The 25,492-nt window shown below is 46.6% G+C and overlaps 3 protein-coding genes across 3 annotated transcripts; 2 read left to right on the top strand and 1 right to left on the bottom strand.

Moving 5' to 3' along the window:
• Positions 1-1,538: 1,538 nt before the first annotated feature.
• Positions 1,539-1,778, top strand: T265_01119 (hypothetical protein; the record flags this gene model as incomplete). The annotated part of the gene is made up of 1 exon (XM_009165080.1): positions 1,539-1,778. One exon carries the CDS (start codon positions 1,539-1,541, stop codon positions 1,776-1,778), a length of 240 nt encoding a protein of 79 aa, XP_009163344.1.
• Positions 1,779-6,289: 4,511 nt separating this feature from the next.
• On the top strand, positions 6,290-6,637 carry T265_01118 (hypothetical protein; the record flags this gene model as incomplete). The annotated part of the gene is made up of 3 exons (XM_009165079.1): positions 6,290-6,342; positions 6,380-6,485; positions 6,521-6,637. The coding sequence occupies 3 exons, from the start codon at positions 6,290-6,292 to the stop codon at positions 6,635-6,637; spliced, it is 276 nt and encodes a 91-aa protein (XP_009163343.1).
• A 4,926-nt stretch (positions 6,638-11,563) lies between these two features.
• On the bottom strand, positions 11,564-11,785 carry T265_01117 (hypothetical protein; the record flags this gene model as incomplete). The annotated part of the gene is made up of 1 exon (XM_009165078.1): positions 11,564-11,785. The coding sequence occupies one exon, from the start codon at positions 11,783-11,785 to the stop codon at positions 11,564-11,566; it is 222 nt and encodes a 73-aa protein (XP_009163342.1).
• Positions 11,786-25,492: the final 13,707 nt, after the last annotated feature.

Below are 25,492 nucleotides of genomic sequence, written 5' to 3'. Positions count from 1 at the left end.
TGGTCAACCTGAAATGTAGAACAAGCGTCGGCTTGGTTTGGGGCATCCGACGTCCTTCACGCATAAACGCAGTGTTTTCGTGCCAATCCTCGTTTCTCATTTAACCTACTACATACAGCCAAAAATCGGCCGCCACAGACTGCCGCTCAGCTCTTTGTTTTTCTTGAGTATTCTGTAAAATTTGCTAAAAATGAGGCAAGGGTTAAGGAGCGCGAACCTGCTTACGCGCTTCTATTCTGCCCTTATTTCTTTCTCGGTTTCAGCTCCATTCTCAACAAAGAACGCTTGCGGACCAGCATATTGAAAAAACATTCTGCACAAAACTGGCATATCCAGATCATCGAAGTTTGAACTCACATCGGGTAAATTTGTGGAAAAGGCTAGACGAAACCCGCCACAGAAACTTTAGAGTCCAGACAACATCGAAAAATTCTCTAGTCGTTAGGGTGCCTTTATCATTTTGAGGGGGTTGGCTTAATGTTGTTTCGTCGTTCGCTTGACGTCCGCCTCAACCAAACAACTCACTTTTACCGTTTTTATACTATCCAGCCTTTCTTGGTCTTCCTGATTGAATATGCTGAGGAATGCTTAGAGAAGAAATACAAACTCACCATCAGCGCCACAAATTTAGCATGACTCAGGGTGTCCGTTTCCAGTAGCACTGCATATATGAACGTCTCCGATACATATACACACTCCGCTAAAATCAGAAAAAGCGCGGTTCTTCTGTTTTTGTCCAAAAGTTTGCTTACTGCACGTCTACTCGTGGGTTTAATCACGGCCGCGCAGAAAGTTTATTGAGCCCAGCTTCTTTATTCTTGGGCGTTTTCCTGAATCACTGTGCCACCTCTTCGCCTAAATATTCTTAAGTGAGCAATTGAGTCTTTTGTCTCTAATCTACACGTTTGACTGAGTTAGGTAGCCACTTTCATGATGTCATCAATCCGTTGATACTTTTTGTCAACCTACTTATCGATGTTTTACAGTACAAGTTTGTTATTTATGTATGGCAAATACCCCATCGTCGTGGTACCATGCATGCTCATGTACCTCTTTATACACTTGAGCACTTTTGTTTAATCAGGGAGGCCCATGGAATCCTTTCCTTTAGGCCGCCGCGTTCAGTTCATCGCTGATGTAAAATCTGACGGACTGGATCCAGCTTATTGTGGCTTTCCACCCAGGCATGTGCCCACTGTTCTGACGTACAAATTGGGAAATTTATGAAAAGATTTGTTCACCTATTCAGCGCTACCGAACCAAGATGCCAGTCCAGCTGAAGCTTGTTTGTACAACCCGTTCGGGTGCCAAAAATGGATCAACAAAGAGCTACGCCAGATCTGAGCAAGCATTGAAAATCTGCTACTAATCGTTCCATAGCATTGGAGTGTTGGTTTATTGAGCCTTGTTCCTCGTGCAGAAGTCACAAGCTGACCTCGACAGAAAATCGCTTGAAAAAATGTGCCGCCTATTACGGACGATTATAAAACAATCAAAACCATAAACAGTGCCGAAAGGTTTTGAAAGCTGCGTGGTCCATGAGCCAACTGGGCTCCGTGGATTATATTCTTCATGATCCTATCCCGGTTGATAACATCGAAACAATGACGGAACGGCACTCATATGAATCAGATTTATCGCACGTCATCTATGGGATTTTGAGCATGCTTGCCGCAATAGGCTTATTGCTGGGGCAATTATCCGGGCAAGACCAACTTTTCAAGGAATACGTTACTAATCAAGCAAACAAAAAGCCACGAAGCGTATCGGATGATTGAGTTCCAGGACATGGGAGTGACAAATAGTTATAGTGCCATGTGCACCTTCAGACATAGAACATAAGGCGATGACTCAGCTGGTAATTTGAAATGCCTCAGAATCCCCTTCAAATGTGATGGTACCTCTACTACCTGAGAACGGAAGAAGACCTTCGCTGCAGAGTTGTTTATTACAAAATGCCAACTGAACAGCTACAGACTGGTGGACAGGGAAGCAAAATCTCATATCCATCTTGTTTACAGAAAGTGAACATGTGTCTTCTCTTTGAACGCGTCTTCCTGACCTTTCCTGTTTACTCATTGACTGTTGCTCAAATCTAAGCAAATGCTACAAAGCAACTCCATAAATTCCGCAATAAATCTCACTTTTCAGGAGACGTAGAGCGGATTTGCGTGGAAATATACTACTTTCATGCCTCCCAATCAGTATTATCACCGTCACACACCTTCCCTAATTTAAAGGTTGATCGCGTGCCACCGATTTGCATTTACCTCCGTCAGGTCGACTTCGGCGGCGGGTCTACTCGGCCACCCTTCGGGTGTATCATGGCACTTACGAAGCTGCCATTTAAACTTTTCGATGCCCGAACATCTTGAATTAGACAGACGTTCCCTCGGCGGTCGACAAGTGGCCCTTGCCTTCGACTGTTTAGCTTCCGCAACACCAGTCCACACACCCCAATCAGTAGTATCACCGTTACACCTGTATTTCAAAAAAACGCTAGTTATATCTGCAATGAAAATCGCACGACTTTTCGTAGGAGAACTCCCCAATTAAACTTTTAAGAGCACGAATGAGACGGACAATCGAAACTGGGTTATTAATTGCCGGCAGACTTCGTGGGCCCATCCAACCGAAATCACTCAAGCTTCGACCGGTGTAATGTAGCTTGAGGAAACTTGAGCGACCTACCACGTTACAATCAGCCGAGTTGCCGCACAATGGTGAATATTTCAGAGTCAATTGTGCTTGCTTATTTAGTTAGAACGGGGGAGAATTTGCCTCCTGTGTTCGTCTCCTATTTGCTGCCGGAAAAAAAATAAAAATAATAACTTCCCGTAAAAACCATACAGTGAAGAAGCGGGTGACGTGCGATTAATTTGGAAGTGGACAGCTGTCCACCTTCCGGCTATGTGATTCAACGCCTTAGCCATACTATCGAGCGGCTAGATGTCAATTTCGGCATCTGTTGGCCATTTTCGAAGCCCAGTGCCATTTTCAGAAGGATGTGTTGAGCATCTGCCAGAACTTGAACGCAGGTCATTGAGAGGCTGCAACTCCACTGGATCCAATTTCTGCCACCCGCCTTTTGTCTTGAAATTTGGCTGCAGTGATGAAATCCTCATGGACGGACAAACAAATTGAAGAGAAAGTGGCCATCAGCCCAAAGATGACCCTTTCTAGTGAGTTTTTTCCGGAGGAAGGGAGACAGTGTCGGTCAAAATTTGAGAATTTTTCCAAGGGTCGGACATGCGGCACGCTGTACCCAAGGAGTTGGTTTCGATCATCGTTTATGTGAACTTGGATATGAATTCCTTCGCTGCCTTACGTGGCTACAGGCCAACGTGACATTTGATCTGATTTCAACCCAAATACGCAATACGCGCCGGAAAATCGTCATCTTGCCACACTTATTTTTTTCTTTTGCACCCAAGCATTTACAAAGATCAACAGCCTGTCATTCATCAGGGCTATTGGCGAGTCATATTATTTTGACTGAAACTCCATAATACAGCGTCTTCTGACTGTGAATCCGAACCCAGCTGCCGTGGGCCGATTCCCCTCTTCTCAGTATGGTCTACTGATGCCCCTTGAGTGCTCCGGAGAACAACCACTCCCCATAAAAACCTTTTAAGAACTTTGCTCCAGCTGCTAATTCACAACCTCTTGCTGGTCAAGGAGTTTACTCATACCTTCAAAATCTGAATGGAGCTTTAACGCGTCGGGTCAAGTGGACATTTTGACAGCTGACCAAGGCTGTTCAACAATGGTTTGAGTCAACACACCCTCAATCCCAACACAGGCCGCTACAATTTATCCCGGAAATGGTCATCACCAAGGGAAGGCACCTATTCGATCAGGTGTCTATCAACGCCCCGCTAGGACTTGGCGAGCACTGTGTGCTGACCTTTGGTTTCATCTGCGATTAGCCAGAAATCCGGAACCCCAAACGTGCAGAATTCTCAGGGATGCGCATCTTTGTTGATCGGTATAAACTGGAGCTACATTCAGGAGAAGATTTATACAGGACCATTGTACAAAACGTTCACGACGCTGACGGGATGTTCCTTGCGAAAAAACAACCCGCATTCTGATGGACCGCAAGCTTCTTCAAGGACTTCGGCGCATTCGAGAAGAGGTCCCGGAAAGTTGACCAGGGAGACAGAATGTAAATTGGCGTTTCGTAAATTACGCAACTGCCGTGATTCAAAGATCCGCCAATGGAACACACGGAAATAAGTCACCATGCTTAACCATGCCCAACAAACTATGCTGTTTAAGAACGTGAGGCATTGCCGAAGAAACAAGCCATCTGGGTTCACCTTGGGGTGCGGGAACGGGGAACCAACTAGTGACCGGGTAGTGGTATTTGAAATTTACTCAGGGCACTATGTGGGCAAGGATACTGCCATAATGGGATCGCTACACCTAACCCCGTCAAAGCGTAGCTATGAACGGCATCTAACCAACATTTTCAATCACCGCAAAAGATAGACCCGTTCTGTGCTATAGGTTAGACGAGTTCCATCCAAGGGCCCTGAAGAAAGTGGCATTCACACTGGTAAAGTATTTTTGCCCGATGTTTCATCAGTCGCTTTGCGAAGGCTACTTCCCTCTCTTGGAAGGAAGAGACTACCCCGCTAATCTTCAAACCTGGTGACCGACTATCGACTGGCAGCTACAGGCCTATTAGACACGTTAGCGTACCGTGCCACGTGATGGATCGCATTCTGAAGCGGGCCATCCGAAATCGCCTTATTTCCAACAATTTAGTATTCTCGATTCGAAGCGGATTCCTCCGAAACCGTTCTTTTCCGACGAACATCCTCTTGTCTACGGATATTTTGAACCAAACATAGGTCGAGGAATTAATGTCGAACGCCACATTTACTGGCTTTCAAAAAGCACTCCTCACCCCTGCTGCCCCACGAACTCGAGTGTTACGGGATTCAGCGGGAGTCCCCCGCTGGACCAGAGCGTTCTTATCAGGCAGAAAATACCGAATGAAAGTAGGTTCGACTTACTATTATCCGCTTTCGGTCCAAAAAAAAATTGCTCAAGGCTTCGTTCTAGGATTACTTCGGGTTTTCATCTAAGTCAACAGCCTTTCTGACATTCTTCCCAGTCGATATCTGCTTTGTGCAGGTGACTTGAAATCTTGGCGTTCTAATTCCAACGCTCTCCAAATGGATGTTGGTGCCCCAAAGCAGCGGTCGTGGGACTAGCATCTTCCCGCAGATGGCGAAAAGTACAGCATGTCATTTGGAGGGAACTCGGCCAAAACTTTTGTCGTGCATCGCGAAATCGGACAAGAAGACATCAAGAAGAGAGATGCCAAAGAGGATGTGGGCATCCCGCTCCCTTCAAAGATGTCCTTCTCACCGCACTGTTAGAGATTGTCCCAAAGGGCATTAGCTTTTCTGTGGATGATTCAGCACACCTCTGGTATTACCCGCATGTACTTCCAGATACCCTATGGGAATCGCGTCAGAACACTTCTTGAATATGCCAACCAAGTTGTCTACGCAGGACGCGTGAAAGACGTAATGCTCATTCAGTGTGTCAAACGAGCCTCTGCGAAAAGCGCCTCACGGTGTTTGACCACTTCCGCTGGAGTATCGTCAACCCCGAGATGAACTGCCGCTTAATCCACGCAGGCGGGTGAAAGACGTAATGCTCATTCAGTGTGTCAAACGAGCCTCTGCGAAAAGCGCCTCACGGTGTTTGACCACTTCCGCTGGAGTATCGTCAACCCCGAGATGAACTGCCGCTTAAATCTGTCCTGTTTAAACAATATTCGACTAACAGGTTATTTCACCGTCACCCCACCGCCACCACCTCCCACACGCGGTAGGAACATGGTAAGGAGATTTTCAAGCTCAAAGCGCACACTTTCCCTGAGTAAAAGTTTTCTCATTTTGCATATTTGCTGTATGGAATAGCCCTACCCCGACGGTTGTCCACGCTACTCCTGATAGCCAGTTCAAATCACTATTAGACGCTTTTCATACGAATGCTCGCGCTGGCAAGCTTACTGCCCCAAGCTGAGAACTTTTCCGCTTGGACCGAGTTGGGTTGGACTGAAGTGAACTGGATTAGATTGCATCGGATTGGTTTGGATTGGATTGGGACTTATAGACCAATTGGAGAACTTTTCCGCTTGGACCGAGTTGGGTTGGACTGAAGTGAACTGGATTAGATTGCATCGGATTGGTTTGGATTGGATTGGGACTTATAGACCAATTGCTCACGGAGGCTTGATTCGGTTCGTTGCGGGCAGGCTGTGGCGATGGCGGATCCGAGATTGCGCAAGCTTACAATATCGACAAACGTGGTGAAGCGGTAGGAGTTGCAGATCAGCGATCACCCTTTCCCGTAGAATAGCTAAAGAAAAGGCCAGGTACGAGGAGGAGGTGGTTCAACAGACTAATCTATATGATGCCAAAGTAACGGAGGGTGCTGACGAGTACGAAATTAAGATGGCGGTAGTCTCATTTTATTTGTCACCAAATGTTTGTAGAAAGCTATTCTGGATGAATCTAAAATGATGTTACCGGACTGCCAAATACGGCTGGACAAGGCACTTTTTGCACTCAATGAGCTGTTGCAGGTATTGTTTCCCGCCGCGTTTCCGTAACCTTCCACTCCAGGAATGTGCTCAGGACTTGGATGGCACGAAAGAGTTCTTGGAAGCCAAGACTGCGTACACGGATTTCAGCAGATCTGTCAAATAGACCATTCCCAGATTATACTGTTTCAATCAGCTGTCCCTTTGATGTAGTATGGGTCATTACTCCGGTAAACAAAAGATGTCAGCGCGATTGTCGGCAGAAGTCTGACCCTGACAGAAATGGTTCGGGTCTGATAATTGGCGCGCCCTAAGTCCTGTCTGCTTGGTCTAACAAACCTTTCCGTATCCTATCCAACTAACGTACCCTCACCATCTAGTTGGTTTAACCCGAAAGTGGAGTAGAGTACTTCCCATAGGTGATCTCTGAGGTGCGATCGAAGGAGATGAAATAGCTTAGGTATTGTGGACTCTGGATTGGTGGGGAAAATGCTGGTGACTACGCAGTTGATGTATAAAACAACGTTTTGACTACTGAAGACGGCTGCTTTCAAAGAACAGACGACCAACATTAAAACATTACCGGTGTGGCTTGCAACAAACTGGTCAAAATGGTGTCATCCGTACTGTAACTGGTGTGTAGTTCATGTGTATCCCGTCGATCATGTGTGTTAGATTCTCACGCCTGATAATGATGCTGAATTGTTTCGTCACACGCTCTCTTACACTTCATTCATCTTTTTATGATGGAGCAAGCCGGACCATGTGGCGGATAACTCAGCGCTATCAGACCTGGTATCCCACAAATGTGTTGTTTAAATAGTCGCTGACTGAACATAGTTCTTCTGTTCATAAACATAAGGATTTTGCTGCAGCGTAGCGAACAAACGAGTGTCACTCGGCTATCCCACACCATTCGTTAGCTGAGGAACTTCGGGTCAAATTTGAAAACGTGTACATACTGCAATGAGATCCCAACATATATACACAGCAATGTTGTGCCGAATGAGAGTCTGTTCGAATGGTGACTTCGTGCGTTGCTAGGCCTGATCTTCCGGTTGTGGCACCCAACTGCCACTCCATCCAGAGGAAGCACAAGGGCATGGATACTGCTAGGTTGTCTAAATCTAAATGGGAAAGTCAAGATTCAGAGGTCGGTTCCGAACGATGGACCTTCCGCCCAGTAAGTCATCTCTTTCTGCTAGACCTGATAGTCTTTGCTTATCTGCAGTTTGATCCCTTTGACCATTGGGCAGATTACTTTATACGACAATCATCGTGGCCGCCGGTTGCCACTCATCTGCAGCCTAACTGACGCAGAACCCTGGAAGGTGAATGCGGAACCCCCTATGGCGTCGGAGGTGTATGACTGCGTGTGTTCTCTCAAGTACCACTGAGCTTCTGATCCGAGTGACTTTTCACCCGCATTGTTCAAAGATGAGAATGAAGTCCTCAGTCAGCGCTTGTCTGCTCTGTTTACCTGCATTTTGGAGAAATAGACTGTCCCGAACAACTGGGGAGAGTAGGTGATAGTGTTCGTTTTATGAAGTCTCTTTGTAAGTGGGTTAGCTACACCGGGGGTCAGCTTGACAACAGTCGTAACAAAACTGTTAGCGCCTTTTGTGCTTCGGCGCCTTGCGGTGACTCAGGAACCACCAGATCGAGGACAGCAAACGGAGTTACGGCCTGGTAGTGGTTGCGTTGACTAAATCCTCACAATCAGGTGCTAGAACAACACCATACGTACAGAAGACCCACGCTTTTAGTATTCCTGGATTTCAAAGGCGCGTTCGACCCGGTTCACCGTTCTGTCCTCCTTGCTTGCCCATCAAGGAATGCCCCGGAGGTTTGTGAACATCATGCGTTCTTTGTGTTCTCAGACTTCTGGACGTGTGAGAGTATACGGGAAGCTCTGCAAAAGGTACACAAAGTGGTGCCCACACTCTCCATTATTTAATTCCGTGACCGATGAGATAATGGGACGAATGCTGGAAGATATTCAAAACCATTGTATTCAAAAAGCTGCGGGCGAAAACCTTGCCCACCTGGAGTACGAGACGACATCGTTCTAGTCTTCGAAGAGAAGGCACAGGTCTCTTTGGATGAACTGACCGAAGTCACTCCACCCTTTAGTATGCGGTTTGCACCCATAATGTGTAAGTTCATCCCATGAACGTACAGTCACTGAGCACGTCATTTACAGTCCAGGTAGATTTACTCGAACTTGTGGAGCGTTTTACATATCTTGGAAGTTGCATTGGTTCTGATTGTCGTGTGACAGATGACGTCAATCCACGAACCTAGAAGGCCTGGGTCACGTTTGCTAATGCGAGACCCCTGTGGCGTCAAAGTGGTATATCCCTGAAACTGAAGGGACGTGTGTACCAGGTTAAAGTGCGGTCTCTTGTCGTATGGTTGTGAAAATTATCCCGTCCGAGCGGATGGCGACATGTCTCGGTGGTTGGAGGCCGACTGTACTGACTGGAAAACCCTGGGTCGAACCCGACCTCTACCTCTCAACTTCCCCTGTCTAGGTTTGGAGAACTTGGCAGTATTCCAGCCCTCGTGCCTCCTTCTGGTGGCATGGCAGTTAGCCATCGAAAGGACTGGACCATTTTTTTCTGTTCGAGCAGCAGATCTGAGACGTCTACAGGTATTTGACGTACCGTAGCTCGCGTGTGTTGATGATTATTTGCTGTGACCTAGTTTATAATGCAGAGATGATTCAAACACAACAGGAGCACGTAACACGACAAGTCAGTCGTAAAGTCAGCTATGAAGCATGCTCACGGTGACAGGTGGCATAATACATTTCAATGAGTTGACCAGTCTTTGGCTAGTCTCATCATTGACAGCGACACCAGAGAAGACTGGTATCACACTGGCATACAACCATATTAGTTTATTCGAATAGAGCTTTATGGTGGAGTGAAGAAAAGTGGTTTAGGGTTCGAGACCAATCGATATCCCTTTCCGACGCAACATGTGGCGCCATTCTGGTTTTTGGAATTCGTTCGTTGATTTCGACTATCGCACGAATGTCAGATCTAATAAAACTTCCAAAGTACCTACAGTGTTCCACAACGCCCACTGTCACTGCGAATTCTAGGACACCTTTTTTAAGGTGGTTCGACCCGTGGCATGGCTTTGGACTTTGAGGGTGCACAGTACATAGTGAAGGCTTGAATGACCGTCACTTCTAGTAATTCTTGCACCTCCTAACCCTTTTCAAAGACTAGAAGAATACGTATTCCAGGCTGACATAGTTCTCGCCGGTAGAGATCGAATATTCGAGCCCAATTCGAACTGATCAAGCTCTATAATTCCAGTCTACGAAAGGGGCTTGTTCTGCTGCCAGTCATTTTGAGGATTCTAACGAGTGTCATGAGTTTCAGACTCTCCAACACAAACTTGTAAGCCGCCATGAACAGGCTGTCTTCCACGATAGACGTAGTGTTGGTCAGATCTTTACGCTGAGACAAATTCTCGAGTGCCGCCGCACGTACCAATAACCGATGATGACACTGTCCTGAACATTCGTTGTGCCCTCGGTTCGATGGCTATTCTGGGAGCGTAATTAGTGCGTTGTGTGTGGGTACACATTCAAACATATTCACGCTTAATATGTAGTGTATTGTGCCAGGGATATACGGTATCGTCGTTCTTACTCAACACTGTGAGCAATGATCTCCTTCCAGCTTCACTTGCTTGAATGCTCGATGGTTCTGCAGATCTTGTTCTAGAGGGCCGAATCCATGACTGTGGTTACACAGATGGTACCGTCGCTTATGGAACTTATCCACAGTTGAAATCGGTCATCCTGATGGAGCCAACAACAAGAGCACAGTGCTGCGTGATGCTTTTTTCTATTGAAATGCACCGTTTTGTTACTGGCCTGATCGACTGCGTCACCTGATTGTGAGACTATGCCTTTCGACGTTCTTGCGTGCTGTAAACATCTGAGGTCTTGTATCTTAATTAATGGATATACGGGTTGTGAGCCAGTGGCTCTTATAACGTGGGCGAGGGTTTGATTTGGCGTCAGTCTTGTGTTGGGATGGCAGGTGTGAAGCGTGTCAGCTGGAGCGGCGCTACTCTTTAAATGTGAAAGCTTGTCTTCGGGTCGAGGATATCCAGAGGTTATCCGCGTTGGATCATCGTTGATGACGGCGGATCCGCGCGTCTCGCTGAAGCGACGCCAGTAATGCAGAAGTACGAAACAATAGAACTGAGAGAAGCATGTTACTTATAGCGGAAAAAGAAATCTCACACGGACTGTTCAGTGACAAGCAGCTAGGACTGTCGACACTGAAGGTCGTCTTGGACCGCAGCAGCACTAAAAACCGAAACTGCTTAGTCGCACGGTACTTCCCACACGCGAGCCAACCTCAAATACCGATAGAATATGTCACTACGATCCATAAGTGGCGTGTATGAATCGCTGACTGTCGCTCGTTCTGGAACATCTGCATTGAGTCTCACCACATGCTTATCTGTTATTGCTTGTCCTTGTGCTCTTCGAGACGAACAAAATACACATACCTCGCTTGAGGAGTATTAAGTCCTCGGACCCGAATATGAGGCAAACCATTGATAACAAGAGATTTCAACAACCTTATGAGCAGTGTGTTGCGTCTATCCGTGTACCGTGATATTTCGAATACGAAAACAAGGCAGCCTGGTGTAGCACATTCAGTTGCTCAAAAACATCAAACGAGAGATTCTGCTGGATTCCAGGTGGATCTCCGTTCAAAACCAAAGTTGTATGCAAATGAGTGCACTTCGCTAATGTACTAATGCTAATGTAATGAAGGACACGAAGCAGCAGTTCTTCACATTATTGAAGCATACTTGAAGGGGTATCGAAACATTAGAATATCCTACAGTCAGCAGAAAAGCTTTGGCGATAAAGCCCGTGGGGTAGCATGAGTGTTCTAGTGTTGATGAATCAACTACAAGTTACAGAATGGTGTTTCGAACTAGAAACAACTGAAATCAGTATGCGTCCGAATAGCGCACGGGAATTTCCGAAAGCTTATCAATTGTCGCTTTTTCATACATCATTATTCCCTGATTAGTCTTCTCCATTTCATTCGAGCATTCAAGACAACTAGGGGACATTACAAGTTCCTCTCGTAAAATCAACGCAGTGTTGCAAGCACCAGATTCTCCTGTGCGACAAACAGTCAGAAATGCCTCCACTTGTCCACCAAACATGCAAATAGACGTATACAATACAAAAAATGTTGCATCCATTTGTAAGTGCTAACTCTAGCAAGCCTCTTCAGCACTCCGCTTTGATCGCGCCCTTATTCATGATGTCCTCCACCACTTAATTTATACATACGCAGTTCCCCCGCTGAAGAAAGAATAAGGATTTCCGCACGTACCAATAACCGATGATGACACTGTCCTGAACATTCGTTGTGCCCTCGGTTCGATGGCTATTCTGGGAGCGTAATTAGTGCGTTGTGTGTGGGTACACATTCAAACATATTCACGCTTAATATGTAGTGTATTGTGCCAGGGATATACGGTATCGTCGTTCTTACTCAACACTGTGAGCAATGATCTCCTTCCAGCTTCACTTGCTTGAATGCTCGATGGTTCTGCAGATCTTGTTCTAGAGGGCCGAATCCATGACTGTGGTTACACAGATGGTACCGTCGCTTATGGAACTTATCCACAGTTGAAATCGGTCATCCTGATGGAGCCAACAACAAGAGCACAGTGCTGCGTGATGCTTTTTTCTATTGAAATGCACCGTTTTGTTACTGGCCTGATCGACTGCGTCACCTGATTGTGAGACTATGCCTTTCGACGTTCTTGCGTGCTGTAAACATCTGAGGTCTTGTATCTTAATTAATGGATATACGGGTTGTGAGCCAGTGGCTCTTATAACGTGGGCGAGGGTTTGATTTGGCGTCAGTCTTGTGTTGGGATGGCAGGTGTGAAGCGTGTCAGCTGGAGCGGCGCTACTCTTTAAATGTGAAAGCTTGTCTTCGGGTCGAGGATATCCAGAGGTTATCCGCGTTGGATCATCGTTGATGACGGCGGATCCGCGCGTCTCGCTGAAGCGACGCCAGTAATGCAGAAGTACGAAACAATAGAACTGAGAGAAGCATGTTACTTATAGCGGAAAAAGAAATCTCACACGGACTGTTCAGTGACAAGCAGCTAGGACTGTCGACACTGAAGGTCGTCTTGGACCGCAGCAGCACTAAAAACCGAAACTGCTTAGTCGCACGGTACTTCCCACACGCGAGCCAACCTCAAATACCGATAGAATATGTCACTACGATCCATAAGTGGCGTGTATGAATCGCTGACTGTCGCTCGTTCTGGAACATCTGCATTGAGTCTCACCACATGCTTATCTGTTATTGCTTGTCCTTGTGCTCTTCGAGACGAACAAAATACACATACCTCGCTTGAGGAGTATTAAGTCCTCGGACCCGAATATGAGGCAAACCATTGATAACAAGAGATTTCAACAACCTTATGAGCAGTGTGTTGCGTCTATCCGTGTACCGTGATATTTCGAATACGAAAACAAGGCAGCCTGGTGTAGCACATTCAGTTGCTCAAAAACATCAAACGAGAGATTCTGCTGGATTCCAGGTGGATCTCCGTTCAAAACCAAAGTGGTATGCAAATGAGTGCACTTCGCTAATGTACTAATGCTAATGTAATGAAGGACACGAAGCAGCAGTTCTTCACATTATTGAAGCATACTTGAAGGGGTATCGAAACATTAGAATATCCTACAGTCAGCAGAAAAGCTTTGGCGATAAAGCCCGTGGGGTAGCATGAGTGTTCTAGTGTTGATGAATCAACTACAAGTTACAGAATGGTGTTTCGAACTAGAAACAACTGAAATCAGTATGCGTCCGAATAGCGCACGGGAATTTCCGAAAGCTTATCAATTGTCGCTTTTTCATACATCATTATTCCCTGATTAGTCTTCTCCATTTCATTCGAGCATTCAAGACAACTAGGGGACATTACAAGTTCCTCTCGTAAAATCAACGCAGTGTTGCAAGCACCAGATTCTCCTGTGCGACAAACAGTCAGAAATGCCTCCACTTGTCCACCAAACATGCAAATAGACGTATACAATACAAAAATGTTGCATCCATTTGTAAGTGCTAACTCTAGCAAGCCTCTTCAGCACTCCGCTTTGATCGCGCCCTTATTCATGATGTCCTCCACCACTTAATTTATACATACGCAGTTCCCCCGCTGAAGAAAGAATAAGGATTTCAGTGCCGATTCATCCCCATTGAACACATGGGAAAGAGCAACGGCACACTGCGCAGGGCAAAGTACAAGATAGAATGGTGACACCAGATCCTTGTTAGTTCAGTCACGAATTTTTTAGCGTGAGCTATCAGGACTAACACAAGATGCACCGGGTGCTGTGCAAACGCGCCAGAATGAGACAGTGCACTTCTACTCATAACCCTAATTTTCCTGCTCTGAACTCGGTCATCAACACCGCCCTCAGTTGTGAAAACCTCGTACTTACCCGACAAAGTTTGGTTGTAGTCGACAACCAGCGGTCTCAAAATTCCAAGATTTGTGGTTAGGTATTTTCATTTTAGGACCATAGTGCCAAACTATCGACGGTGGTAAGAGTGCACTAACCTTGTCCAAGTGCTGATATTGTAAGCCCTAAAAACCTGAGTTGCGGGAGATGCAGCTGTTCACAAACGTTTCTGAGAGCCTACTCAAAATTAGCTTTCGCGCAATCTTACACAAACGGGAGAACTGATGAAAGCTGTTCGGTAACCAGCTCTCCTGGTAAATTTAAGAATTGTGATCGCGACCTCATTACATTGGCGGCTGAATGGGTTGTACTCACCCTCTTACGAACAACGATCGACAGAGGTGGAATTCGCATTTCCTCCAACGTAACTTTTGAGCTAGCAGCGTCCCCTCTATTAAGTGTCGTGCAAGAAAAGTATCCGTCACCGGGATAGAATCGAACTTCTTCGACCATCGAGCGCCCTTACAACTCAAGAATTTGTAATCTTTTACTTGACATCGTTTCTTCCAACGGAACGCGATGACGCGTTCACCAACACCTGCCGTAAGTCGGCGTGCCGGACAAAACATTTATTCGGGCAGTTTTACAAGTTCCAAAGGACTGCCTGGAGACGAGGTAATCTCCGAATCCGGAAGGCCAAGGCGCTTCTGTCAAATTCCGGCACCTTTGACGCCGGTGTATTCGCAGCTGCTGTAACCCATACTACCCCAAATACTTACCGATACACACAGGATTTACGAAAACCTTTGGCGTCCAACCATCGAAGACTCCAAAGGATTGATCGGGTCTGGTAGGAACATCGGATTAACAATGCTGAGCTCCAGGTTGGGTGGGCTATTTACGTTCCATAGGTTGCGCTGAACAGGACATGTATATTACATGCCAGAAGATCGCCTTCATCGCGGAGCTCTTCCCATCCAGTCTTGTGCTGAATGGAAGCTACCGAGAGGTGGTCAGCCAATACTAACCAGTAAGCTCAGTCGGGTTAACTGCTACCGCCCTGGAAGATGACCCCAGGATTCAACTCGCCAACGGTTAGTGGAACCGGTAGACAGCTCAATCCCGCGGTCTGCGGCTTCTCTACATCAGAGCCATAGCCTTCAATGCGTACCCGACCGGCTCTCAGTCTTTTGGAATAACTAGCCTGGTACAATGCGAGCCATGTAATCATCTATTCCGATACTAAGCTATCTCTCCTCCACTTCCCAGCGACCGAATCTGTACTGGATGGAACCAGCTTATTCTTGGTATGTTTTCCACAGCTGACGAAGTGATCAGAACTGATATCATTGTCGTCATGGGCTACATAGAATCAGTGACTGGTTTATGCGATATTACAAGCCCAGGTTGACAATTTATGTGGGCTTCCAAAAAATTGGGGGAAATACCAACTTAGCAGATCACTGAATGCACTTAACGTCGAGTAACATTCAGTCTTGCGCAATATTGTGCAGTAAAGTGTAAGCGGCACACAACAGTGCCGTTTTCTTTCGGCTAGAATCACCTGTCTGTTACCGTTTTTTTCTGTCACAGAATTCCTCCCGTGGGTAACAAAAACAACATATATTTAAGCCGATCTTGTATACCTCCCCCAGAAATGAAGTAGGAAGACAGCGACAATGAAACAAAGACTCATCACAAGAACAGGTACAGGTCCCACTTTGATGCCCGGAGAATCTTCGGAGTAGAACAGAAAGACGGGTTTGTTCGGAGCAGTCGGGGCGACGGGTCTTTTGGACGTCGTGGTCGTGGACTGTTAAAAGGAAGAAAACGGGTGATTGGTGATGATTGGCTAAGGAAAAATTGCGAAACCCATACAATGACAGTCCGCTCCAATAAGGGAACAGTAATTTTATTTTAATTTTGTCACCATAAGGGAAGCGAAAGGAAACCCCCGTTTTAATTCCAACGTGAAAATCGGATACAGTAGTCTTTCTACATTAGTGGCCTCAATTATGTACTGTATTGGGTCGAGATAGCTCAAGTGATTAGAGCGCGAATTTACTATCGGAAAGCTCGTAGTTCGAATCCGAACTCCGGCTCTCGACTTCTGTCTAGGCTTGGGCAACTGGCAGTATCCCAGCCCTTATGCTTCCTTCTGGTGGGGCATGACAAACACCGAAAGGGCATTGCAGCGGAATGATGAATGTATTGTGAGTGGTTGGCATGATCATCGTCAGTGTTGACACTGAAGCTGCACTACCGGACAATAAAGCCTATTCACTTTTAGTAAACACCTTAGAGTGAAAAACGAGTGGACATGGGAGGAACCGATGGGTGGCCTACGTCAAGCATCATGATGTCCTACACCTCCAAGCACACAACCAACCTGGGACGAAACTGACAGCACGGACGCCACTGGCATCGGTTGACAACCATACATTGTAGTGTCCCCAACCAGGCAGTGAGAATCACGCGACCACCATCCTGGAAGGCAGGTAGCACCGACAGCACCCAAACGCTTCACAATTTAATTCATACCCCTTGATGTCATGCTGTCGACGATGATGATGACTCCTTCGCCAAGTCAAGGGTTGGCCACCTCTCTGTTTACGCTACTCTCAAGTGGCATGGAAAACAGTACTCTCTCCGGCAAACGACGGTTCGGCATACGCAACACGTCCCAACCAACGCAGCTTCTGACGCCTGACACATTCTTCGATGGAGTACCCGTTGCACAACTGAAAACGTGTTTTCTAACTGCCTCGTTACTGAATTGCCGACACCAACCCACACGAGCTATGGTTCTGAGACGATTATCGAACACCTGAAGACGTCTCAGTTCCGCTGCTCGAATAGGCCAAGTTTCAGGGCCATACAAAACAGCCCGTACTGTAGCTTGATACACACGTTCCTTCAGATTCGGGGATAAACTATTCTGACGCCATAAGTGTCTCAAATTAGCAAGCGCAGCCCGAGCCTTGCAGATTCGTGCACTCACCTCATCTGTCATACTACAATCAGAACTAATGCAACGTCCAAGATACGTAAAACGCTCCACAACTTCCAGTACCTCTCCCTGGATTTTACGCGGCGCGTTCAATGACTGCACGTCCACGTGCATGACCTTACACTTTGTAGGTGCGAAGTGCATATCAAAGGACGGGATGACTTTGGTCAGTCAGTTCATCCAAGAATACTTGCGCCTTCTCTTCCTCTTCGAACATGAGAACGATGTCGTCTGTATATTCCAGATCGACAAAGTTTTCTCCACAGGCTCCAGCGTTCGTCTCATTATTTCATCGAGCACGAAGTTAAAAAGGGATGGAGAGAGTGGGCATCCCTGACGGACACCGCTTGTGTACCGAGGCTTTTGGAGAGCTCTCCGTACACTCAGTCGAATGCGCCTCGGAAATCCAGGAATACTACTATAATCGTGGGTCACTTATACGTATGGCGTTGTTCTAGCACCTGACGAAGTGTGAACAGTTGGTCAACGCAACCCACACCATGCCGGAATCCCGCTTGCTGCTCTCGAGTCAGCATCTCACGAGTCACCGTAAGGCGACGAGGCGCAGGTGGCACCAACAGTCTCGTTGCGACCGGGTCAAGATGATCCCCCTGTGGTTACCACACTCACTACGCGTCCTTTTTTTGAAAACCGGGGCTATCGCCGATTCTCCCCAGTTGTCTGGGACAGACTCCTTTTCCCAAATGCAAGCAAACAGATCGGACAAGCACTGACTGGGGATTTCACCCCCGACTTTGAACAGTGCGGTTGGGGGGTCATCCGAACCAGGAGCTCGGTGGTGCTTTAGAAAACATGCAATCGTAAACCTCCGTGGCCGTAGGTGGTTCCACGTCCACCGTTCAGGGTTCTACTTCACCTGTGGGTTCTAGATGAGTGTCGGCTGGCAGCAACGACAGTTGTTGTCCGAAGTATTCAGCCAACCGGTCGAGGCGTTCTTCTTTTTTCGAGATTGTTCCATTCTAATGTTTGATGGTTTCACTCACAGGTGGTTTCCGGGGGCCAGTCGCACGGGTCAACTGAAATAATTTCCGGACATTACCGGCTTTCTGGGCCTCTTCCATTTCTTTGGCTTTCTGTGTCCACCATACGATAACTCCTCGCACTGGGTTATGTTCAGGACCGGCTGGGATATTTCCTCGATATTTAAGTAGTGCCACCGTTCGGTCTGATATCCAGTGCTTGGGTGCGCCTGGTTGGGTCGTGTCACAGGCCAAATTCCCAGCACTATGCAAAGAGGTGGCAATCTCGTCCCAGTATGAGTTCACATCTGATGGTGGGGCATTTGGAAGAGACTCTAGAACATGATTCTGGTAAGTTCGTCTGACATCCGGATCTGCCAGTCTTTCAGTTGCCTTACGCGGCCCGAGGAAACGTAGGGAGAAGCGACTCCGGACGAGCGCGTGGTCGGAGTCCACAAATGTGTTCCAAAACGACCGGTAGTCAGTTATTGATCCGCGCCATCGGCAACTGATGGCAATGTGGTCAATTTGAGTTTGTGGCCGGCCTGCCGTTGAAGGACACCGAATGGCCAGGCGATTTCGGCCATTTCGGAAGTTAGTACTGCATAGAAACAGCCTGCGATCAGCACACGGCTGAAGCAATCGTTCCCCATTGTCCGTACGTAACGAGTCCAGTCCATGTCGACCTCCTAAATGAGTCTCGGATGCACTAAGCCGGCCTACTTGCGCATTCATACCTCCGGCAACCACCATGTCTGAGCTCTTAGCCTGCCGCAGCAGGACATTCAGGGCGTCGTAAAACCTGTCTTTGACGGTGTCGGAGTTACCGTCAGTTGGGGCGTAGGCAGACACGATAAACAGACATCTACCAACTTGCCGCTTGTGAGACTCCTCCACAAACGTTGCCAGACGAACCGCACAGCGGCGAATATCGACAAGTATCCAGTCAAGTAGGGATACTTCCGCCCGGTAACTTAGCACAATACCAACCCGTGTACATCCTGCTGCAGCAGCCTATGGACCACCAGAGGTGCGCAGCCGGAAGCGAGTGGAGAGTGATGGGGCAGTTAACTCCATCACTGTACTTGCATCTTGAATTCTAGTTTCTGATACACACATCAATGCCGAGTGAGTTCAGTGGGAGAACAAGAGCAGCTTGTTGTCCTGCTGGCTTCAGAGTGCAATACTGAAAACAGCCAGATAGACTGTGGATCGAGGCCTGAAGATTGATTTTGAGATGCCTAGGGAAATGCATATGTTCCATGCTAAACCGATGCGAGGCGAACAGAGTACCATCTGGGTTTACAAGAAGCGAGTGAATAACGGTGCGGAGAGAGGGGGAAGAAAAAGTATGTGAAAGAGTAGTCGTCAGCTGCAGACTGTATCCGATAAACTGCGGTCGCGAATCTGAGAAGGACGAGTTTTGACAGCGTTATGACTGCTTCGGTCTGATAGAAGAGCGAACTGTCATCCTGGACGATTGAGTGCGGAAGCTCAGGTAGGTCGCACAATTGTAGTTGATGTCCAGAGCACGGGTGATGGGAACGGAACATCGGTTGTTCCTGGTCATGATGTATTTTCAGTGCAAGCGACCACATTGAGTTGATTGGAGGCCACCAAATGCAAACCTATCATGAACTCAGTTGGACCACGTAGCGGTCAATTAGCGATGGAGGGCCTCAATGTCAGATTGCACGCAGCCTGACTGATGATTTTATCATCCGGCACAGTTATCAATACGCTTTCCCCGGCGTCACGCACGCTGAATTAGTGGCATCTGTCCGTTATCTTCAAAGAGCTTCAGTAATTCGACAAAATCAGGCTAGTCTGGATAAACAGACTCGGAAGCTTCCGGAACCACCACTCCGCTATTGGGGAGAACCATCATATCAGTGTTCAATAACGATGCTTTACTACCGTATGAGGGAAAATGGGTGAGCCAATGGGTGCGTATACAAGACATTAATTAAACCAAGAAAACGGTTTTCGAGATCATACCGTTGCCAGGAAAAGCGTAACAGCAACCAGCGATGACCCCACTTTCTTGTCAACATCTGTGCGCTCAGACAGCCCCGAAGTATACACATTTTGACCCAGTACTCCAATTTTCTCCGAATATTGCTAGCTTCCATATCAATCCGTTCTGAGTGTGATATTGAGGCGCCTCGTTCATGTATCCATAGCCCCGTGTGCTGGAAATGCGATGCGTTGTGAGGGCCAGATCATACCATCACGCATGCTGATGTTCTGCTCATCTGGGATTTGATGTACTGGACCATACAAGATATGGGAAATTGTCATGAGCACTCGCTATGCCAAATGCTGTAAGCGCCGCACACGGTAACCCAAGTCCAACGCTTCCTTCCACCTAGAGATGTATGCATACGTAGTTGCAGAACAGAGAACCAAATGGGACCACCAAACTCCATACGTAGTGCCATTGCTCCACGGGAAACATAAAAGCGCACTTTGGATTTGCCGACGAGGCTTGCAGAATCCCGAGTGCACCCACCTAGGACCAAGCCCCTGGAGGACAGCTGTAAGCCTCTTTTTGTACTCGCATAGTGACAGTGCTCCAGTCAGGCATGAACTGGTGTGAACTGTCTAGTGACAGGAAACTTCCGTTCACATGCGTTGTTCTTCTGTCTCCAGCGGGTCACCTACCGGCAAATAAGCCCGACTAGAATACCACTATTACCACAACCTTTTGACTTTTGTGACCTGTGAGAATTTCGCGAAAGGCTCTGAAGGATTTCAATAAAAATAGCGACCTCAAATTGCTTTATGCGCATCGCAACAGTGTTTTGTTCCAAGTAGACTCCACATTTCCCCGAGTCATAACGTTTTTCATTATGTAACCTCCAGTGACTTACTCGGTTTCTACATGCATGCGGCGCGACCTTGCCAACACATACCAGTCATACCTAAGGCACCACCCAACTACAGCGTATAACTACACAGTCCTAATTGAGGTTATTGTTCGAGCAGTTTTCATAAGAGGGGAACAAGGAGAAATTCCTTGTAAGGTCGTGATAATAGCAACAGCCTCCAGACTATAGCTCACCTTCCCAACGCTTGTTTGGTAATCCATCCTACTACCGTCTTGTACAATTGTTCTGCTGCTGACCTACTGGCCTCAAATACGCTCCGAGATGTACCTTTCGGACACTATCTGTCTTAATCTCCAGGTTCAAAATCTCACACCCGTTATCCCATGAATAACTCATGCTTGTACTCAGCCGTCGTGTAACGGCTCTTGAGTTCATGCACGATAGTGTTCGCTGGGATAAAAAAAAACTGAAATAGACTGAAATACACATCCGCCAGATCGGATTGGTTGTCACGGGTTGATACACAAGATTGCGGCTTTTGCCCAAGCTTCCTGGGTTGAGCTTGTTCCTGTAGTTCAGCGGGTTTCGGGTCCCCATGCCCAAATTTATGCCTCGGAACCGCATAGGTTTTCAGTCCATCACAGAGTACAAACTCACTTTTCTCTGACGAACGCCGCCTGAGGCATTCCGTGGACTTGTTGGGGCGGATTTTCCAGAGGGTCCTGGTTGGGGTGCCTGAAAATGTCCACATTTGAAGAGAAACAAGAAACCTACCATTGCGATGACGTACGACACAAGGCCGCGCGCACTGAACACGCAGTTCTTCCAATAGCACACTTAAATAAATATATGTAGGTTAGGATCAACCACTGAATTTCCTAGCAAAGTGATGTTAAGGTTTGGTTGAGGCTATTCAGTAATCAGGCGGAGTTCAGTGAGTTAATTTCGAAGACAGATGAAGCACAGGAACTGACAGAGAAACTCAAGAATCGTTAGGAAGTTTTAGAGATTCAGATGTGTCAAAGTTGGCTATGGATTTATTTTTGTGTAAATTATGCATATACAGTTAGAATTGCAAGCTGCCATCCTCCCTCGCCCAAAGGCGCCCGAAGATTGCGAGATTGAAAGTAACCGGTGCGCACTTGTGAACCGGTACGGCAACTGTTGCATTACACTAGTGGCAGTAGTGTGGCGTTTTGTACCTTTGTTTTACTTCCATTATAACACTACGTATTTCATCAATTGCATAATCGTTTTTTGTTTGAATACGAAAAACTACAAAAACGCGCACTTGTACAATTTCACAGAATACAAGCGTGGTCACGTGCTTCGACTCTCTCTTCTGATTTCGCTCGCGCTTGCAGCGGTCATTCGCGAGTCTCATGTACTAACTCTGGTACCAAAACATTTCAGACATCTTCGGAATCTATTATATGTGGGAACTGTTCAGAAGAAGACCTCTGGACCAACATAATTGGATTATTGTTTATTCGCTGACCTGGGCCAAAGACGAACTATTTTAAAGAGAACGATTGTTAGTGAGTCTGTTCCATCTGATCTCTTTATTTGTGTGTGCCCAACCTAGCGTCATTATTTTTATTTCTTTGCCACACACTCCTGGTAAACTAGCTTATTGGGTTGCCAGACCACTACGGTATATCCATATTTAAATTTTATGATAATTTAGGTTTTACTTGCCAGAATGCCAAAGTTGTATCGCTGAGGCAAATGCTGCCGAAAAATGATATAGGAGACAACATAATCAGTGACGCTGAGATAGCTTTGTGTGCAATCTGGAAATTAAGTTTGATGGCTCGGAATTTTTTTGCGAACATCAGAAGCTGAGGATTTAGCAACTTACCGATTGTTTGCCTTACATCCAATTTATGGAATCCGTGGCAGGGCTTAGATATAGGGAGTATACGACTAGCCTTTTCTCACATACTTTTCACTAACAATGCTGAAACCAAATATGGTATGGAAAACGCTTGGCTTGTTATATCTTCACAAATTTTGTGGAGCAAGTCTTGTATCCAAGCGTCTTTTCCGGCAGATTAACTGCAGCCGAATATGTGACATTGCAATACGTGCAAAGACACTTCCGTCCTAATATGACGGCGTTTTAGGGAGCCCAATGCTGTGAAGCCTGCCGATTTATCAAGTGGTTCCCCAAGTGCCTCTGGAGTGCTCGATATTTTAAAAACAAGCTGGAAACAGGCATACTTCCACGAACCCCTGGCATTTCGAAATATTTCCCAGTAAACGATTTGCGACGCAGTTTTTGGCCAGGTGCCACAGTGAATCGGAAGCACAAATGAGCACTTTGCTTGGTCTGGTTATTATTCATCAAAAGTCTTTGGGTATCTGTCACGTGGGGCAAAATCGATGGAACCAACTGACCACTGATGGTGGCTCTGTCCGCTTTAGGGGTTGAACTTGCCCATCATATGTGGATACCGCGGTAGAGCCTTGAAACCGATCCTTTTAGGCGCAGCCGATTTTTAATCGGCTGACACCTTTCTCACAGCACTTTATAATCTTTTCTTAGCTCACCCAAGGGACTTAACAGTGGAGATGGTAGTGTATTGCTTAGAACGGATTTGGAGCTACTTCAAATTTCAAAATTCCAATATTGCCATGCAGGTTAGCTAGGGATTCGGTGGCATTTTAATCCATCCTGTGGGTGTTACTCTGACGAAGCTTGGGAGCACTAGTTACGAATATCTGCACTGTTGAACGCCCTCTTCCGACAGTAAGTTCTCACCAGCGAATGTCCATCTGCCTTCCAGGCTAAGTGGAACACATTCTGAATAGCGGCCCGGTTGAGCCAACACGTGATACTCTTGATACTCTAGGCACAATGAAACGAGGAAATTTGTCGTCATTGGGGCCACAGTCTTATTACTCAGGCGATGTGGCAAACTTACGCGGCCGAAGAACACGATACTTGCGGTGCAAGTAAGCACTGCTTGAAACCTTTTGTGTCAAGTGTACTGCTTAGCCGAGAATACTAGTCATGTCCATTGAAAAAGGGTGTCATACGTAGGCCAAACCTGGGAGAAGTGACCATGTCCAATAAATGAGGATTCCTCAGGTGTGTGAAACACAAAATGCGCCTTGCGTGCTTGCTGAAACGGTAGGACACCGGTTGTTCACGTCCTTATGGGGAAAGACTTGTGGAACGAGAAACGTGATTGAGCAACTTCATTGTTCTAGCTGATCTTGTGCGAGCTGTTGGTGGGTGCGGTAGATGTATTGGGATAAGCCCTGATAGCCTCGGGAAGATAAGCTCTTGTTTCTTGCAAGAACGTTCGCCTCCTGGTAAACTTGAGGTAGAGCGTCTTGTTTGACACAGTCACGTGGGCTTCCCAATTCTTAGCGGATTTTCGCTTCATCCAACAAGAATCTTTGGAAGCTCCTGGCTTCCAATCTAGCTTGTTTTTACAGGATCCCGTTTAGAATGACCCGTGATTAGTCCGGTGTATATAAGCAAGCGTAACGCGGCAATTTATGGCGTGAATGGCTCCATTATTTCATTCTTGCACTTGTAGCGACAAGTCTGTTGATAAGCCTCATTTTCAATTATTCGTATAAGGACCTGTGTGAGGGTTCTAGCGAAAAACCTAAATGTTGTTCACAATCTTTGTGATGTTTCATTCTCTGAGGCACAAGTTGGCTGCACATTTTGTCCTAACAAAAAGTAAAACGTTAAGGGTAGGGTTGTGGTCAACCCGAACTTTAAATTTTCGGCCTGCAAACAAAGGTGAGCATTTTCCCTCACTGGTGGTCGGGCCAGCACATCCTACGTGAGCAGAGGTAAATGGTTGATCCAGAATGTCGCAACGTTCCACAAGCCGTTTGGATTTGGTAATCCTCGAAGCAAAGTCAGCTCATCCGCTAAACGTCATGAAAGATATTTCGTTTGCCTAGGTCAACCAAACGCAATATTCAAAACTGCCGTACTGTATCAATAGTGGCGTAGGTCAATAAGCGGAATGACTTCAACAACAGTTTAGCGTGTCATTTACCTCACACCTTAAGCGCACGTAGAAAGCAGTTTCACTTTGCTTCGAGAGAAACATTCGCTACACTTTTAACACTTTCCCCCACCTTTTGATCGTTCGCTTTTTTTGGTAGTGAGCTGGGAGCTACGCGGTAGATCCCTTGTGCGGTTAACAATAACTAAAACCTGGCCCGCTTTATCCATCCTATGCAGCTTCCGCAAGGGTTCAGTCGGTTAAGTGGCAAACATGGCAATAACGTCTGCAAGACTTACAGAAACACCGATAAATTTGCACCAGTCTTTACTCAGCATAACAGTCGAACAACTCTTAGAAGATGGTACGCGCACAGAAGGCGTCAAATACTCTAGTTAAGCACTATGAACAAATGCTCATCAGCCAAAAACCATGGAAAAATTCTTGCGGAGATGGTAGTGCAAACATAAATAAATTTTCTCGCGGAAACTTTATAATGGTTTAACTTAATCAGAGTGTTATTTGAATTAGTCGGGCCTGGCGGGAAATGTTATGCAAAATAATCGCCTCCATAACGTTATAATACATGCAACAGCCTTCGATGAGATGTGATGGCATTGTCAGTGACAAAGGAGAT

This window comes from Opisthorchis viverrini, assembly GCF_000715545.1.
Source record: "Opisthorchis viverrini unplaced genomic scaffold opera_v5_12, whole genome shotgun sequence".
In the NCBI taxonomy this organism is placed as follows: domain Eukaryota; kingdom Metazoa; phylum Platyhelminthes; class Trematoda; order Opisthorchiida; family Opisthorchiidae; genus Opisthorchis; species Opisthorchis viverrini.
Note: the sequence above shows the minus strand (reverse complement) of the source record. Positions and strands in the feature narration are given on the sequence as shown.